General features: G+C 45.8%; 1 protein-coding gene across 1 annotated transcript; it reads left to right on the top strand.

The window, feature by feature from the left end:
* The first annotated feature begins 220 nt into the window (after positions 1-220).
* Positions 221-4570, top strand: LOC123027454 (tubulin alpha-1D chain). The gene is made up of 4 exons (XM_044438349.1): positions 221-241; positions 1606-1828; positions 2402-2550; positions 3488-4570. The coding sequence occupies exons 1-4, from the start codon at positions 221-223 to the stop codon at positions 4469-4471; spliced, it is 1377 nt and encodes a 458-aa protein (XP_044294284.1). The 3' UTR covers positions 4472-4570.
* The last annotated feature ends 12420 nt before the right edge of the window (positions 4571-16990 follow it).

Here is a 16990-nt window from a genome sequence, read left to right as displayed (position 1 = left end):
TGGTGCTTTGGGGCAACTCTGGAAGTGCACATACCATAGTTAGTATTCAGGGTTAGTCCTACCTAAAGCAGACCTATAAGAAGAGAATTAAGTTGGTCATGACTAACTTGTGCCGTTCATTTCAATGAATGTAGGATTATTATATACCATCCTATGCCATAATACCATTTTCAGTGTGCACCCTGTCCAGAAAACCTGTGTAAGTCTGTTTCACCAAGACATGCCTAAGAGTGATGTTATAGTGGCATAGAGGATAGATCACTAGGGCTGGAGGCATGGGTTCAAATGCCATCCAGCCAAGGAGCTAACTGGGTGGCCTCAAACCAGGTCACTACTTCTCAAAGTCATTCTGAAGATACAACTTTCAAAATTGTAAACCGCCATTCTGGTGGTGCTACTGAAGGGTGGTATAAAAATAACAATCCCACGCACAAGGGTGGGCATCAGTGCAATTTAAGCAACCTCATCAAGCTTGGTATTGAAAATTTATAAACAATAAGGAAGGAAAAGTAAGCACTGCATGTGCACTGACTAGCACTCCATCAAGGAGTTTGCTAAAATAAATGAAAATGAAGTCATGTGCCATGGAAAAGCAACCATGTGGCTTCTTTCCCCTGGCACTGCAACAGTGCTTTTGCAAATAGGTACTTTGGCACAAAGACTAGGGAAAAGGTTTTATAAGGAGGTAAGGAGGACCAGAAAGCTGGAAGAACAAACCTCACAAGTCATGGAGTCCAGCTCTTAACCACTGCAGGGAATCTGCTGCTGTAGGGACCCTTGTAGGTAGCCATTCAGGCTGTATGGAAATGTCTAACACAGGAGAATCAGGCAGTCTGTTCCACTGGCAAATAGCCTAGGAATTTCCTCCTAATGTTTCTCTTATAGTTTGAAGCCACTGCTTTGGGTCCTACATCCTCTTGAGCAATAGAAAACTAATTTCTTCCATCTCTGTGACAGGCCTTCAGCTGTTTGGAAAATAGCTCTCATACGGTTAGGCATACCCAAATGCATCAACCTTTCCTCAAAGGACATGGTTGGTCAAGCTGATATTGGCAAGCACAAAAGAGAGGTGGGAAAAGCTAAGGAGATGAGTGGGACTGTGTAGAAAAGAGGGAAGAAGGCAAGTTATAAAAACTGGACCATGCCAGGTGGTCTCCTACAACTGTGGCAGTCTCATATGCATGCCTTGGGAGACTGAGGGGGCCCTTCTTTCCCTGGGACTCTAGATTATTAAGAGCGAACCTGGATGGAGGTGACAGCATCTCTTAAGCACTAACTGTGCCAGTGTCAGGGCTGAGCTGTTGGAGGAGATCCAAGAAGTCAGAGACAAGGAACACACCAAAGTACACTTGAGTTGGGCTGATTGGTGATAGTCAGTCATGTCCTGGCTCAGAGGAAGCCCTGTGTAGCCATTCTTGTCTAGGAAAGCTCAATGGCCAGTCAGTCCAAACAACCTAGGAATATCTTTACCCAGATGTTCCCCTCTGCAGTTCTAGTGGCTCACCATATAGGAACAGTTATATATAGAGCTGTGGGTTCTCTGTTGTAGTCTTCCTCCTCACAGATTTTGTACCATTAATAGGTATGTTCTTCTTTTCTTCTCAGCGTGAGTGCATTTCTGTCCATGTTGGCCAGGCTGGCGTGCAGATTGGCAATGCATGCTGGGAGCTGTACTGTCTGGAGCACGGGATTCAGCCCGATGGCCAAATGCCAAGTGACAAAACCATTGGAGGTGGGGATGACTCCTTTAATACCTTCTTCAGTGAAACTGGAGCAGGAAAGCATGTTCCACGAGCTGTCTTTGTGGACTTGGAACCAACCGTGATTGGTGAGTGCTAGGTGTTCGGGTGAAGTTTCAGTCCTCCTGAGAGAGTCTGATGGGATAATATGGTTTAACCATATATTGTTCATATGGTTAATTGTGTATTTATTTATTCTTGTGAGCCACCCTGAGGCTTTGGCGAATGGGGCGACATAGAAGCTTGCTAAATAAATAAATAAATAAATAAATAAATAAATAAATAAATAAATAAATACCTGAATCTAGAAATACCCTAAGATATTTTACTTCCTTTCATTGCAATAAACCACATTGTTAACCACTTTCTATTCTTTGATGGTATCCTAAAATTTGCTCAGGCAGACCCCTTAGCTTTCCTAATGATAGGGCCAGACCATTAGTTTAGTTAAGAACTCCCAAGATTTCTTGGAAAGTTTGCAGATTGGTACCAGTATTATGCTCTCAGCTGTTGAAACCAAACTCCTAGCAAGCTTTGGTCTCACAGCAGAGAAGTCCTTGTAGATGGTGAAAACCAGTGACCAAATTCCAGGAGGACAGGAAGCAACAGAGGAATCACCTGGAGAGGAAAAGACCTGACCTATGGTGTACTGTAAATTCTAGATGAGGTTCGGACTGGCACGTACCGCCAGCTCTTCCACCCAGAACAGCTGATCACTGGAAAGGAAGATGCTGCCAATAACTACGCCCGTGGACACTACACCATTGGCAAGGAGATCATTGATTTGGTGTTGGACAGGATCCGGAAGCTGGTAATTGGGCTTGGTGGAAGGGAAACAGGAGGCACGAGGGGGCTGGATCTGCTGTGCAGGAACTCTGTTAAATGGGACGGCTGTTCAACGAATGGGGGGTGTAGCTAGTAAGCGGTTGATGTTGCAGCAGACAGTTCAGTTTCCAGTGTCTTACTACATGTTCTACAGCAAGGCTGCAGAAAGTGCAACGTCTTCAGAGGGCACTTGAGCACGCAGTAATCTGTGGAGTGGTCTGTCTCTGCTCAAGCAAGAGCCAGCTCCTGCAGCTGTGACATGCAGTGCTGGTCCCTGTGGCAGATGGTCCCTGTAACTGCTGTAGCAAGTCCATCTTACCTTGAATGGAAGAGTTTCAGCCCAGCTGAACAGCAATGGTACTAAACAGTAATGCTGAAATACAGACTTTGATTGAGAGAGACTCAGAAAGATCAAGCGCTAGTTGACAAACATTTGGAGGACTCCATCCAACCATTCAGCTATTGATTAGGTATTCATTCTTTAGCATTCTTCCTTAAAAAAATTAAAGCAGTTCACAAAATAAAATCAATCCCAGAAACAGTTAAAACATTCATTAAAATAACCAGGGGCTATGCTAACAGTCAGGGACACAGCTGGGCAAACAAATTTGCCTTACATTGTCAGGGGGAACGCTCCACACTAGAAGTCTGCCTAATTTAGATGGGCAGATCATCCTCATGGTGGCCACCAGAGCAGAGAAGGCCTCCCTCCAAATCACAGCCAAACAAACACCAGTAGGCCACAATATGGTAAAACCCACTCTGAATGTAAAGCCTGGGAAGCCCCATATGGGGGAAAGTAACCTGCTCCCGACCTCTATGGGGCCTTATAAAACGGCAGCAGCACAATAAACATGGCCTGGGAGTCACAACACTGCCTAACTCCAACGGACTGTCTTGTGCTTTGATTCCTTTTTCCACAGGCTGACCAATGTACAGGCCTCCAGGGATTCCTCATCTTCCACAGTTTTGGAGGAGGCACTGGCTCAGGATTCACCTCTCTGCTGATGGAACGGCTCTCTGTGGACTATGGCAAGAAGTCCAAGCTGGAGTTCTCCATTTACCCAGCTCCTCAGATATCAACAGCAGTGGTGGAACCCTACAACTCCATCCTCACCACACACACCACCCTCGAGCACTCAGATTGTGCTTTCATGGTGGACAATGAAGCCATCTATGATATTTGCCGCAGGAACCTAGACATTGAGCGCCCAACCTACACAAACCTCAACCGCCTGATTGGCCAGATTGTCTCGTCCATCACTGCCTCCCTGCGCTTTGATGGGGCTCTCAACGTAGACCTGACGGAGTTCCAGACCAACCTGGTGCCCTACCCTCGCATCCACTTTCCTCTGGCCACTTATGCCCCCGTTATCTCTGCAGAGAAGGCTTACCATGAGCAGCTCTCCGTGGCTGAGATCACCAATGCCTGCTTTGAGCCTTCTAACCAGATGGTGAAATGCGACCCCCGTCACGGTAAATACATGGCCTGCTGCCTTTTGTATCGGGGTGATGTGGTGCCCAAAGATGTCAATGCTGCTATTGCTACCATTAAAACAAAGCGAACGATCCAGTTTGTGGACTGGTGCCCCACGGGCTTCAAGGTGGGCATCAACTATCAGCCCCCTACTGTGGTTCCTGGTGGAGACCTGGCCAAGGTGCAGCGTGCCGTCTGCATGCTGAGCAACACCACAGCCATTGCTGAGGCCTGGGCCCGCCTGGACCACAAGTTCGACCTCATGTATGCCAAGCGGGCCTTTGTCCACTGGTATGTAGGGGAAGGCATGGAGGAAGGGGAGTTCTCCGAGGCTCGAGAAGACATGGCTGCCCTGGAGAAGGATTATGAAGAGGTGGGGACAGATACTATTGATGGAGAAGGAGAAGAAGAAGAAGGTGATGAGTATTAGCACAGCCCAATCTCTGTTGCTTGGGCTATGACAATGTCACTTGCATTAGCACTTGAGGATTTGCTTTCCAAAATAAAATATTAACAGTCTCACAACATTGTGGTTTAGTTTTCTTGCTGACTAACAGCTTCCACAAGTCCTTTCCTTCCTGTTAAAGGCAGGACGTCATACCTCTGGAGCAGCCGTTATTCAAAGGGCACTGTCTCACTTGGGAGACCAAGTTCAAGTTGTGAACTGAGTGGAATGGTGTAAATTACTGACCTGCAACAGCAGGAAATTGGACCCAATAGCCTTCTTGGCCCCTTCCAACGTGACTGTTCTAGGATTCTCACAGATCATGGGCAAATGTGCTTGTATACATGTCAGAGTTGGCATGTCTAACTTTGTCAGCGCTTCACCAAAATAAAATCTCCAGGATTTTTGAGAAGCCATGACAGTGAAAGTGGAATAAGACTAATATAAAGGGGTAGGCAACTTATGGGCCTCCAGATGTGTTGGACTGAAAATTCAAGCAGCCCTGGCCAGCTTAATGGTAAGGGGGCAATGGGAGTTGCAACCCAGCAGCCTTGGGGGGGCAGGAGGTACAATTCGTTTACCCCTGGAGTAAAGAAAAATGTTACACCATCCAATGTGCCTCTCAGTTTGGTGAGGCTTACAGCCAAATAGGTTTGCATGAATTGCCGTTATGAATATAGTTCTAGAGCAAAGTGTGTTGAAAGAGCGACCTCATTTCTGGTAGCAACAAACACATTAACTGGCAGATCACTTCAGTGCAGTTAAACAAAACTAGCTGGCTTTTGTGGAATTCACTTCTTTGCTGCTGGGAAAAACGGCTTTTTGAGCTCTTAAGAGGTGCAAACATATTGGTTCAAACACTGAAGTTGAGTTATCTATTACTACAAGTTTAGAACTATGAGCTTTTCTGTATTAATCTATTAATAACATACTCATTGGCTTTTAATCCTCTGTATTTACTTTTGATTTCATTGCAAGATCTGAACACTACACAAGAAGCATTTCTTTCCCTGAATTTTTTGGGCTTATATTAGATGATTGTGCAGATAATTGCTCCCTTGCTTTGCCTTATATCAGATTTGCACAGATGTTCACAAAATACAGTTGCTAAAAATTTCGTATTTACAATTGCTAAAAAAATGTTCACAAAATACAATTGCTACCCAACCATGTGGTAGCCACAAGCAGCCCAAAAGAAATTGAGAACCAAAGTCTGTACAGTTTCTCAGCCTGGAGTTTGACCTTCTGGAGTCAGTTCTTAAAACCACAGGTGAGTGACTCTTTATATATTTGCATTAGACAGAAATTTTCCCTGCTCTGTTTTCCAAACTTCAATTTTCTGCATAGCTGAACTAATTGTAACTCTTTGTTGAGAGAACTGAATCCCTTTATAGTCAAAAGCTTCACATCAGGATAATCTTACAGAAGTAGCCTGTACTTTAATCTGTACTTCCCAATATCCAACAATTCTTGGAATCCTCCAAATCACTTGGAGAAAAGCATCTTTGAGCCAGAAACTCCAGCATGGTCTAAACAGGTCTGTTTAGGGAGGGCAACTTGACACAGAATTCCTATGATTCCTCAGTATTGGCTATACTCACTAGGGCTGATGGGAATTGTAGGCCAAAACATCTGGATGACCACAAGTTGCCTACTTCTGAAAGTAATTCAGCATTACAGGAGCAAAAGAGTTACAGCAAGACTGGGGCCACAAAGAACAAGAATTGAGTGACCTTTTGTAGCTATTTCCCTCTTACATCCTTGAGGAAAGCATAAAGCTCTGATGTCACAATGACCCCCACCTTCCCATTGGCTATTGAAGCTGTTCATCATCTGGGGAGGAAGCAGGTTTGGGGTGCTGGTAAGCTCTTGCCTCCCCAAAGTCAACAGATGCCTGGCTAGCCATCAGGTGTAGCAAGGAACACGGACAATTTCTGGATGATAAGGTACTAAAGTTCTGAAACTTTCTAGAGACTGATGGTAAGGCGTAGTAATTGACTCAGGAAGCAGGAAATGAACTCTAGAGAGAAAGGTTGGGTAGAGGTTGGCATAGGGAGAAAGAACTTGGGGAGACAGTTTAAGAAACAATGAGTCTTTTGTTGGAAACAAGAAATAAGGCTGAATCAAGAAGAGCCAATAAAAGATTACCCAGAATCCAGGCTTACTTTTAAAAAGTGAGAAGGAGTGGACTTCACCTTGGCCTCTGAGATGGAGGTCTTAAAATCCCAGTCCTTGGTATAAACCAAACAGCTTTGCCCTGCCACAGGGTTGCAGCTGCCTTCCTAGACTCATATCTGCATAGTTTGTTTCTTATGACATGATGCTCTCATCACACCCAGCCACCCCTTGTTGGACTTCAGAAAGCAAGCTGCAGAGAATGGATTGAGCAAAGGTGGTGGGTGACTTTTAGCCCACGCTTGCTGCCAGGAGGAGTTTGATAGATGGCCACCCTCATGTCCATCTCCAAGGACAGGACTTCAGTCCAGCAGAAGAGAGAGCTCTGTCATGTTTCCAAATGGAAATAGCAGTCTGAGGGCTGCCCAGCTCATAATCACAGAGTGGAACAGCAGTAAACAGCAGGGATCAATAATGAATGACAGCACAGAGACCTAGAAGCTGCCATAGGCCAATAGGGTGGTGACTATTATATAACTCCTGCTGGCAGAGACTGGTGGTTGAAGGCAGGAGGTTTTTTCTATTAGGAGGACACCAATATACCTTCATATTGGATTCTGAGAGAAGCATGACTCTCATCCTGTCCCGTATTACATGTTATACATACCACACCTTCCCCCTTATGCCTTCATCAAAGACGGGCTTTATAACAACATGTCCCAGCAACAAAACTGCAGGGTAGAGACTTGGCTGGATTATATACTTTGGACAGCAGGCAGGATAGCTGCAGTTTTGAATTCCTCTTGTTGACATAAAAATGCCTGCTTGTAAAACTAGGATATTACAGACAGGATCATCTCCCCTGAATGTTTTCTTAATGCAGGAGTGTGTTTTAAATGGTGGGGTGCAATCACAACCTGCAGTCTGAAATGGCACATTCCACAAAACCATTCTACCTGGTTTTGATGAATTAGTAGCTCACCTCCTCCATAGATGTTGTCCTACTGGAGGTCAGAAAAAGTGGAAGCAAGAGTCAGCAGGAGTCAAGTCATAACCATGGTATACATGAAACATTTTGGATGGGGCTTCTTTAAAGAGCCCCTCCCTGATAAAACCTCCAGTCAGCTTTGTATCATGTTTGGGGAACGGCATCATGTTTGCTCATCTCTGTTATCTAGGGCTTCTCTGCACAAGAAGCTTTAATTGAGCCATCTTCTACATTCTTTGTGGGAGAATTAGAGCATCTTACAAACAAGGTTTTTTCCACTAAGTTTTCCTCTGTGCCTTTCTATAAGTTCCTATAAATTCCATTGCACAACACAGGGTGGTGCTATGTTATAAAGTGGAACTTCAAGCTTATGTTAGGCTTCTGTGCTAAGTATTGGTTACATTTAGGAAAATAGCTCAGTCTCCTCTCTTGAAAAAGAGCCATGAAAATGGCTGGAAAACACTGGAGAAACTGGAGGAGGAGGATGTCATGGAGGGACCTACAAACTTTTGTGAGTGACAGCTTGCAAGCGCACAATAAATGTCTCAACTGCAGAAACCATTCAACTCCCACCAGTTTAACTTCATCCTTCCTACTGTGCATGAATACAAGTGCAAGGGACAATTTCCTCTAACGATGTTGATCAAAGCTCCGTGCCATGTTATTTGATGGGAGCCTTATTCAATTAGCATGTAGGCAAATAAGTATGTAATAATACAAACAAATAAAACTAAACTACTGAAACACCTAGAAATAAATAAACTGCCAGTACAGATCCACTTCTGACATTATATTTGGCATTCATAGAATAGCTCTATTGTGTGGGTCAGTGAATGTATATTATGCGTAGAAAATATTTACCAGAATTGGTCATTCTAGGGACCAGGTGCAATAGGAGTCTAATATCCTGCAAACAGCAGCTTCCCAGATAAATTATGTTGACAGCTCTCTCTCTCTCTCTCTCTCTCTCTCTCATATTTGGGGGTGTCCATGCACTTGCATGCTTATGGGATCCCATGACCTGTGTACCATAGACTAAGTAAAAACAGACTCATTTTCTCTGCTGTGAAAACAGGTTGAGAGAAGGAAATAAGGTGAGGAAGAGATGGACCCATATAGAAAGGTTTTCACACCACAGACCAATGTGCTGTCCTTCTGAACATATTCCAGTTTGGCATAGAACAGCCAATCATGGATTTCCTCTGGCCAGTCTTTTGGGTGGAATGATGTGACTTCACGGCCCCATAAGGGTGGTTTATTATGTGTGGGGGTGACTGCTGGTAGGCTAGGCCAGCCTTTGACAGGAGGGTTTGGGCTATGTGGCCTTTCCACAGCTCTAAGAGGAATCTGTGCCTACACTAACCAGGAATGCTTATAAATAAACTCTGAAACAGTCTGGTGAAAATGGAGGCAGATCACCAGGGTCCTCTAACAGGGTAACTCTCTTGGAACCTGACAGGGACAGGGAACCTGTCCCTCCTGGTTTTTATTCACTTAAAAAAATTAACTTAAAAAGATAAAATGCTGCCCTTCAACATCTTTATTTGGATTTAGGGCAGTGCTGTAATGCTGAGACCCACCTTTTGGCAAGGTACTTTTCATTTCATCAGCTTGCCTTCTGGAAAATGAATGCTCTGTGTGACCAGCCATGCCCACCATGGCGTCCACTTTATGACTGGGAAGCAACCCCCAAGAGAGCCATTTTGTGAAAGCACCAACAAAACTCAAAGTTTCAGTGTGACTTCCAAGCCTAAATGACTGGGTAAACCCCAACTTTACCCATTCTGTCTGTGGGTGGACTGCTGCGTGGGTTGGCCAGTTTTCATGGTACATTTTTTTATTTATGTAAAACTTTTGTATACCATCCACTACCATGTGACCTCAGGATGGTCTTACAATAAAACAAGTGGAGCACAGCATCCATTTTATACAATAAAACCCCACTTAAAATCACAATCTAAACCTTAAAATACCGGGAAAATAACAAGGGTTTGGCCTGGTGCCAAAAAGAATAAAGTGTCAGTGCCAGGTGAACTTCTCTGGGGAGCATATTCTATAACTAGGGTGCCAACACAGAGAAGGCCCTTCTCCAGGTAGCCACCCTCCTGATCTCCTTCAAGGAGGGCTCCCGAAGGACCTCTGATCCAGATCTTAAGGGGTGGCCAGGCACATAGGGAAGAGACACACCTTCCGATAACCATCATTCTGCGTCATCTCCCACAGGCCCTGTTGCCCACAGCACCCATCTCCTGTTGTGCTGTAAGGAACTGCGGAGCCAAGTGTGCGGCCATGATCAGCCCTCAAAGCAGCTCAAGTTGCGTGGACGGCCCCTTTGTGCTTCCGGAGACACTCTTCCCCTTGTAACCACAAAGCCCCCTCCACTTCTCTGTGACTGGTTTCTGCACAGAACAGGCAAATGGCTGCTGTACCAGACTATTACAAGCTTTTAGAGATTCCTCGGGATGCCTCTGACAGTGATATCAAGAAGGCGTAAGTCTTTCTTTTCAGCTCTGGGTACTTTCTCTCATGAAAGTTTTTCTCTCTCTCTGAAATCTCATCCTGTAATCAAAGACAGGAAACAGGCTTCCCAAAGCCAGTTCAAAGAGACTATACTACATCAAAGCATGACAAAATATGTTCTTTAATACATAAAGTGTATTAATGTCCCAGTGGTCCACTGGGAATCCTGCTACTGGGAAAGAAATATCCTGCTAGAGGGGTATTCATTCTGGAATCCTTCTGACCCGTTCCAGTCCTTAAATCTGAGTCACAACTGTGGAATTTAATAGGAGTCCACCCTGAAAGCTCAGCACATGTTAGTAAAAAGGATGTGGGGGATGGACATGGTTTCTAGATGCTTCAGCTATTCCATTTACTCAGAAACCTGTTGAAATATGAGAGCATATTTGATGCTCACTGGATGCCTACGGGTCATTCCTGGACGCTCAGCCTAACCTGCCTCCCCAGGTTATAGTCAAGATAAAATGGCAAGGAGAAGTATTATGAAAGCCGTCTTTGGCTCTTCTCAGGAAAAAAGTGGACTATTAATGCAATCCTCTTATTCTCCATAACGATGAGGGATCCGGAATAGCGGGTCAGCAATAGGATTCTTTCCCTGAACTTAGTTTCCTTACAGCAAACCCAGAAGGCATCATACACAGCAAGGGGTTGCACCGATGTTATTCCATGGAAGGTTCAGCATAGTTCCTGAAGAAATAGTTCACCACGAGGGTGATACAGGAGACACTTTGTTGTTGTTGTTGTTAGTTGCAAAGTCGTGTCCGACCCATTGCGACCTCATGGACAACATTCTTCCAGGCCTTCCTGTCCTCCACCATCCCCAGGAGTCCACTTAAGCTCACACCGACTGCTTCAGTGACTCCATCCAGCCACCTCATCCTCTGCTGCCCCCTTCTTCTTTTGCCATCTATTGTTCCCAGCATTACGCTCTTCTCCAGGGAGTCCTTCCTTCTCATTAGGTGGCCAAAGTATTTGAGTTTCATCTTCAGTATCTTGCCTTCTAAAGAGCAGTCAGGGTTGATCTCTTTGCAATCCAAGGAACTCACAGGAGTTATGCTTCTCCTTTTCCTGGATTTAGGATGAGAAGTGAGAAACAGCCCCACAGGCAGAAATGAAAGGCAGATGACGAGGCAATCAGAATTACTAGAATCTGTGGCGAGGAAATTGCTGGATAATTTTGGCAATAACAATGATGATGGTGGCATATGTAGCAGTCAGGAATGCACTGGAGTCACCTGGGTGCATTTAGGCTGAGATGGTTTAATACTGGAGGGTGGCATCAGTGGTCCCAATTTCAAAAAGGGTAGTAGAAGGGACATGGGGAGTTATAGACCGGTTAGCCTTACGTCCATTGCAGGAAAAACAATGGAAAGGCTCATAATAGAGAGAGATCTAGTGATGCTAGACAGGGAAGGGAGGCTGACAGCCACACAACACGGCTTCCGCAAAAACAGGTCCTGCCAGACAAACCTTGTGGAATTCTATGACAAGGTTTCGAGATGGCTATATGGAGGGGATGCAGTGGACGTGGTATACCTGGATTTCAGCAAGGCCTTTGACAAAGTGCCCCATGATATCTTGGTGGAGAAACTGAGGAGTTTTGGGATACACCAAAGCACTGTCTGGTGGATTAGGGCATGGATGACTGACCGAAAGCAGAAGGTAACCATTAGCGGGGAATCATCGGGATGGCGGCCAGGGACAAGCAAAGTCCCCCAGGGCTCTGTCCTGGGGCCGATCCTGTTTAATCATTTCATTAATGACATGGAAGAAGGGGTGAACAGTCTGCTGATCAAATTCGCAGACGACACTAAACCTGGAGCAGTGGCCACAACTGAGGAGCAGGTACTCCAGATCCAAAAGGATCTGGACAGACTATGGAAGAGGGCAGGAGACAACAGGAAGCCGTTCAATGTGGATAAGTGCAAGGTTTTGCACTTGGGGCATAGGAATAGCTGTCATAAGTACAGGTTAGGTGACAAGTGCCTGGAGAGCAGCACTTGTGAAAGGGACCTCGGGGTACTGGTTGACTGCAGGCTAAACATGAGTCAGCAGTGTGATGCGGTGGTCAAGAGGGCGAACGCCACCCTTGGTTGCATAGCCAGAAGTGTGGCTTCTAGATCAAGAGAGGTATTACTACCACTCTACACGATGCTGGTGCGCCTTCAGCTGGAGTATTCTGTTCAGTTTTGGGCCCCTCATTACAGAAAGGATATAGCCAGGTTAGTGTCAGTGCAGCATAGGGCCACAAGGTTGGTGGCCAGTTTGCAGGGGATGGGGTATGAGGCGAGACTGAGGGAACTGGGTCTCTTCAGCCTGGAGAAGAGGAGACTCAGAGGGGATATGTTGGTGACATACAGGTATGTGAGGGGACGTCACATGGAGATGGGTAGAGATCTGTTTTCCCCTGCAAAGGAAGGCAGGACGCACTCCAACGGAGCAAACCTCAGGGAACCAAGATTCAAGGTAACTTCCTGACGGTTAGGACCCTGAGGGTGTGGAATGGGCTTCCACGAGAGGTCGTTGAGGCTCCATCAGTGCGGGTGTTCAAAGACAGGTTGGACATGCCCATAGTGGGCATGTCGTGAGCGGAGACGGCTGATGCCGGAGGTCAGACTAGATGGCTCAGGAGACCCCTTCTGACTCACTCTGTTTCTATGTTTCTACGTCTTCTCAGAAAAGGAATGTCTCCATAATGCTGGTTTATTGTTGGACTACATTCCCTGGAATGCAAGTGCTACACTGATTTTCTGTCCTGGATTGTGCAGGTACAGGAAGAAAGCTCTGCAGTGGCACCCAGATAAAAACCCAGATAGGAAGAAATTTGCCGAGCAGAAGTTCAAAGAAGTTACAGAAGCTTATGAAGTGCTGTCAGACAGTAAGACCCCATTTCATCCCTCTGCCACTTCTTCTCTTAACGTACTACCAACCTTGGGGCTTTATTTTATATCTCCATGGACTTTGGACTGTATCTCTATTAAGGGGTGTTTGGTTGTGACAGGACCATCGGGGTTGGGAATGAAAGAGGCAGTCACCCCTGGAGCACTTTCTAGAGCCAGGGTGGCACCTTTTGGATGAGGACAGGGAGCCCTGGGAAATTAGGTCTGTGGGCACAGAGATGGCGACAGAGGAAACGCTCATCTCAAGGTCACCACCCCAGGTGTTCAGGCAGACCAGCGGAACGAGCAGGGATTGGAAGAGCTGCGAGCGGACATGAGAGAGGAGCAAAAGGAGCCTGGTCCAATCCCTGATGTGGCGTCAGGAGAAAAGGACTAGCTGGGCAGGACTAGGTTATGATCAAGGAGGGTTCTCAGAAATAGTTCCCAGGTTGGGTTCCACAGACTGCTCTGCATGCCCAGAAACTATTTTCTTTCTTGGATACTAGTTTACTTAGTGTGCATCAATGCTTAGATGGCCTAGACATGGAGGTTTGAATAGAGATCTTTGTAACATTTATATTTTAAATATGTTTTTAACCTAGTTCAAATGCTGATATATATCACAAGATCATGTATGACAAGCCATACACTAAATAAATAAACTAGTTTACTGGCTGCATGCTGGAAGTAATACACTTTTTTTTTTTGGCCAAAGAACGGTCTGTTGCCTAAAAGGCAGAAGGTGGTGGTGGGGGTGGGGGGGGTCTCAGCTCCTGACAATAAGGAAGTGTCTTTGTAGCTCCTCTACCTGGAGAAGTGGGGATTGAACAATACAGGCAGCCTGCAAAGGGTGATGCTGACAAATTAAGCCAGGTCATGGATGCTGCCATATGGGCAGCACTGGAGGAGGCTCTTGCCTGGCAGGCACTGGCATCACCAGGCCTCTGCCAAGGCCCACACCCTGGCCAGGTCCCTTCTGCAAACATCCTCCTCTGTTTTGTGGTCACTGCCTGGTTCCTGGTCCAGGTCAAGTGAGTGATGTGAGCAGTGAAGAAGAAACGCCCTGAGCTCTCCCTCTCCCTCTGGGCAGTGGTGCAGACTGGGCATGGAAAAGCACACAAGCAACAGCAACAAAGAGGAGGGCGTGGGGTTACTTGCCCAAGAGCCCCACAAAACCTTAAGCCAAGTCTTTCCTGGAGGAGGCGTTGTGGGAAGCCAGCCTTCAGAATCAGTTGCTAGAATAATGGAAAGTTTACTAGCTTAACTGTGAACGGGCCAACTTCAGTTCTGGTTTCCTCCCTCCCTCCTTCCCTTCCAGAGACCAAGCGTGAACGCTATGACTGCTATGGGGACGGACTCACGGCAGCAGGTGAGGAGGGACTCCTTCCCCTAATTCATGCACCCAATTGCTAGTCTGCTCTGTAGTGCCGCTTTTTCTGGTTTCTGGGTTCTCATCCCCACACCAGAGCTACAGAAGGAGTCCCAACTCTGTTCATGACAGAGGTGCCCTACCTGCCAGAGCATATCATTGGTATGTGGGTACATATTCAATTAAACACTTTAGATCTGAAATTAGCATGTGAAGCTGAATACAAAAATAGTGGTATGGATTACAAAGAAATAAAGAAGTAGTGCAAAATTGTTTGTCACCATGAACTAACCTCATTCTTCATGGTCTCAAAGATCATAGCTAAACTGGCACACGGTTTTCCATGAGTGTTTGACACTAACCATCGGCTTTTCATCCTGGCTACATAAACCTGATTTTTGCTATAAGAAGGGAAGTGTGGGGGGGGGGTGGAGAGAGAGGCTCCCCCTATTTTTCTTTGTAAGAAACCTGCTTTGGAAGCACTTTGGTGCCATATTTGCAAATCACGATATTTCTACAGCAGTTCCTGATGGAGAAGATTTAAAATTCACTTTCCGCAGTCCCTTGGAAGTTTTCCGAGAGATGTTTGGGAGCTCAGACTCGAGTTCAGGTAAGTTTTATTTTTATTTGAGGCTTGTTTGGATATTTAAGGTTCAGTTTATTACCCCTCAATTATTTTTTTTTGAGATAGTGGGCCCCCTTCCAGGGGATGGGGAATTCCAGTCCCTCAGCCCAGAAGTGGCTCTATTGTTAGGCAGAGGTGGATTATGGCATCAGAGCACAGAACACATTGCTCTCTCCTCTTTGCTTTCTAGCAAATCAAAATGAAAAGCTTATAGAACAGAGTCCTTTATTGGCGTTTAACAGCTTTTCCTTGTTACAGGGTATTTTCTATGAGAGCGGTTAAGAAGTTGCATAAATCACAGTTAACAGTCTCTCCAATCTGTGCAAGTAGCCTCTGCCCATGTGAAGAGATGATTCCGAATGGGATTAGCCCTCTCCTCCATGCCTCGTCCTAGAGTCTGGACAGTGGGAATGTCTGATGCTATTTAAGCAGTCCACCCTTTTGGCCTGCCACCACCTCTTGGGTCTAGGAATTCACCCCCCACCCCCATTCTACTGTGTCTCCCCTGTGCCCAAGGTTCTCAGTCACCGCCTGATTAATCTTGCCCATGAACCTTGATTTTGTGGAGCCACCTGCCAACTCCTCCCCCATTAATCTGACATCCCAAACCTGAACTGTTTGGCTGGGAATGCTGTATTGTGAGAAAGTCTGAGTATCCTTCCACTGAAACGCTCAAAACTGGGAACAGTCATACAGCCTTTTACCATAATAACCTGACAAGCACCAGAACCTCCTCCACACCCCCCCTGCACCCCCCCGCCAAGTGGCATTTTGAAAAAATAAAGTCCTTCAAGAAGGATTTCAAAGAGTTAATAATAAGCAGGTGCTTATTTCATACATAGAAAAGGGGAACTGGAGCAGGGGAAATAGGGTGGGGGATCAGTCATGGAAAGGAGGTGAGCAATGGAGCTTGCTGTCAGCCTCGGATGTGTCTTCAGCTGGAACAGCAAGGCCTGTTGAATGGGGTATGATGCTCTTGGCAAGATGGAGGAGGGCCAGAGATAAAGGCAGAGACAGGAACAGACAGGCAGTGAGGGTGATGTGGCAGCAGCAGAGGCAGAATCCAGACCGAGACCACGAAGCACCCACCACAAAGACTTCTTTTTCCACAGCAAAGCTAAGCAGGCCCGAGAAGACTTTTATAGAGGCTCCTGCGGCTTCCAGCTGGTCTTCACGATAGCCCTGGTGCAAACACTTGCACGCACATACAGTTGCGGTAGCTATCCTGCAGGTACTTGCAAGGCAGAGCAGGCTGCCTTCTCCATCAAGCCACCCGGGGAGCTGCCTAGCTTTGCATTTATCACACTCTTCTGCTTTTCAGCCAGGAAGGAGGAAGATGTCCCTTGGTACGTAAGAGGCCCCTTATTTTCCATCTCCATTTCAGAAGACTCAGGTAGGATGTGCCAGATTGTTAATAAGCATGGACCTTGAACGTGATTTTCTCTGTCTGCCCCTGCATGTTGTACTTTGCTTTTGCCTCTCCCTCCTGAGCTTTTTCTTCCTGTTTTGGGTGTTTCATGAATTTCTCCTTCTCCCTGGCCCATCTCATATTTGTGGGGCGGATGGCTGGTTTCTCTTATAGCCAGTTTATGCTTCAGCCCTAAACCTTCGCAGACGCTCCAGTTACGTTTAGTAACTGGCAAGTATACAAATATCCTCCAAAGTTCTCTAAAGTCTGTTTTAAAGACATCCCTGAAAACAGCTAAAAATGAAATCTAGGCCAAAACACCCTGGACTTACTGAATAAAGCATTTTTTCCTAGCAACAGGGGCATCTTTTCTCTTTCTGGATTTGTAGCAAACGCTTTTCAGTTTTGTTTTGTTTTGTTTTTTTGTGCTCCCCTACTTTAAGAAAGCAAAGGTTCAAAAATGCTTTAAACCCATCACACAACCAATTATTGACAATTTCAGAGGTTTTCAGGAACAAAATAGCTTAGAGAAAAGCAAATATTATACAATTCAGTACGTCATGCTCTAAGTCAACAAAAACAGGCCTTAGTTTTTTCTTT

Source organism: Varanus komodoensis, unplaced genomic scaffold (assembly GCF_004798865.1).
Source record: "Varanus komodoensis strain SLA01 unplaced genomic scaffold, ASM479886v1 scaffold32, whole genome shotgun sequence".
NCBI lineage: Eukaryota > Metazoa > Chordata > Lepidosauria > Squamata > Varanidae > Varanus > Varanus komodoensis.
The sequence above is the reverse complement of the archived record's forward strand: the minus strand, read 5'-3'. Positions and strand labels throughout refer to the sequence as shown.

What these genes read in the sequence shown, in the direction of transcription:
- LOC123027454 (XM_044438349.1), top strand. Translation starts at nt 221, where the DNA reads ATGCCTAAGAGTGATGTTATA. An exon ending in TGCCTAAGAGTGATGTTATA is followed by an intron (nt 242 to 1,605) that starts GTGGCATAGAGG and finishes TTTTCTTCTCAG; the next exon opens with CGTGAGTGCATTTCTGTCCA. An exon ending in CTTGGAACCAACCGTGATTG is followed by an intron (nt 1,829 to 2,401) that starts GTGAGTGCTAGG and finishes TGTAAATTCTAG; the next exon opens with ATGAGGTTCGGACTGGCACG.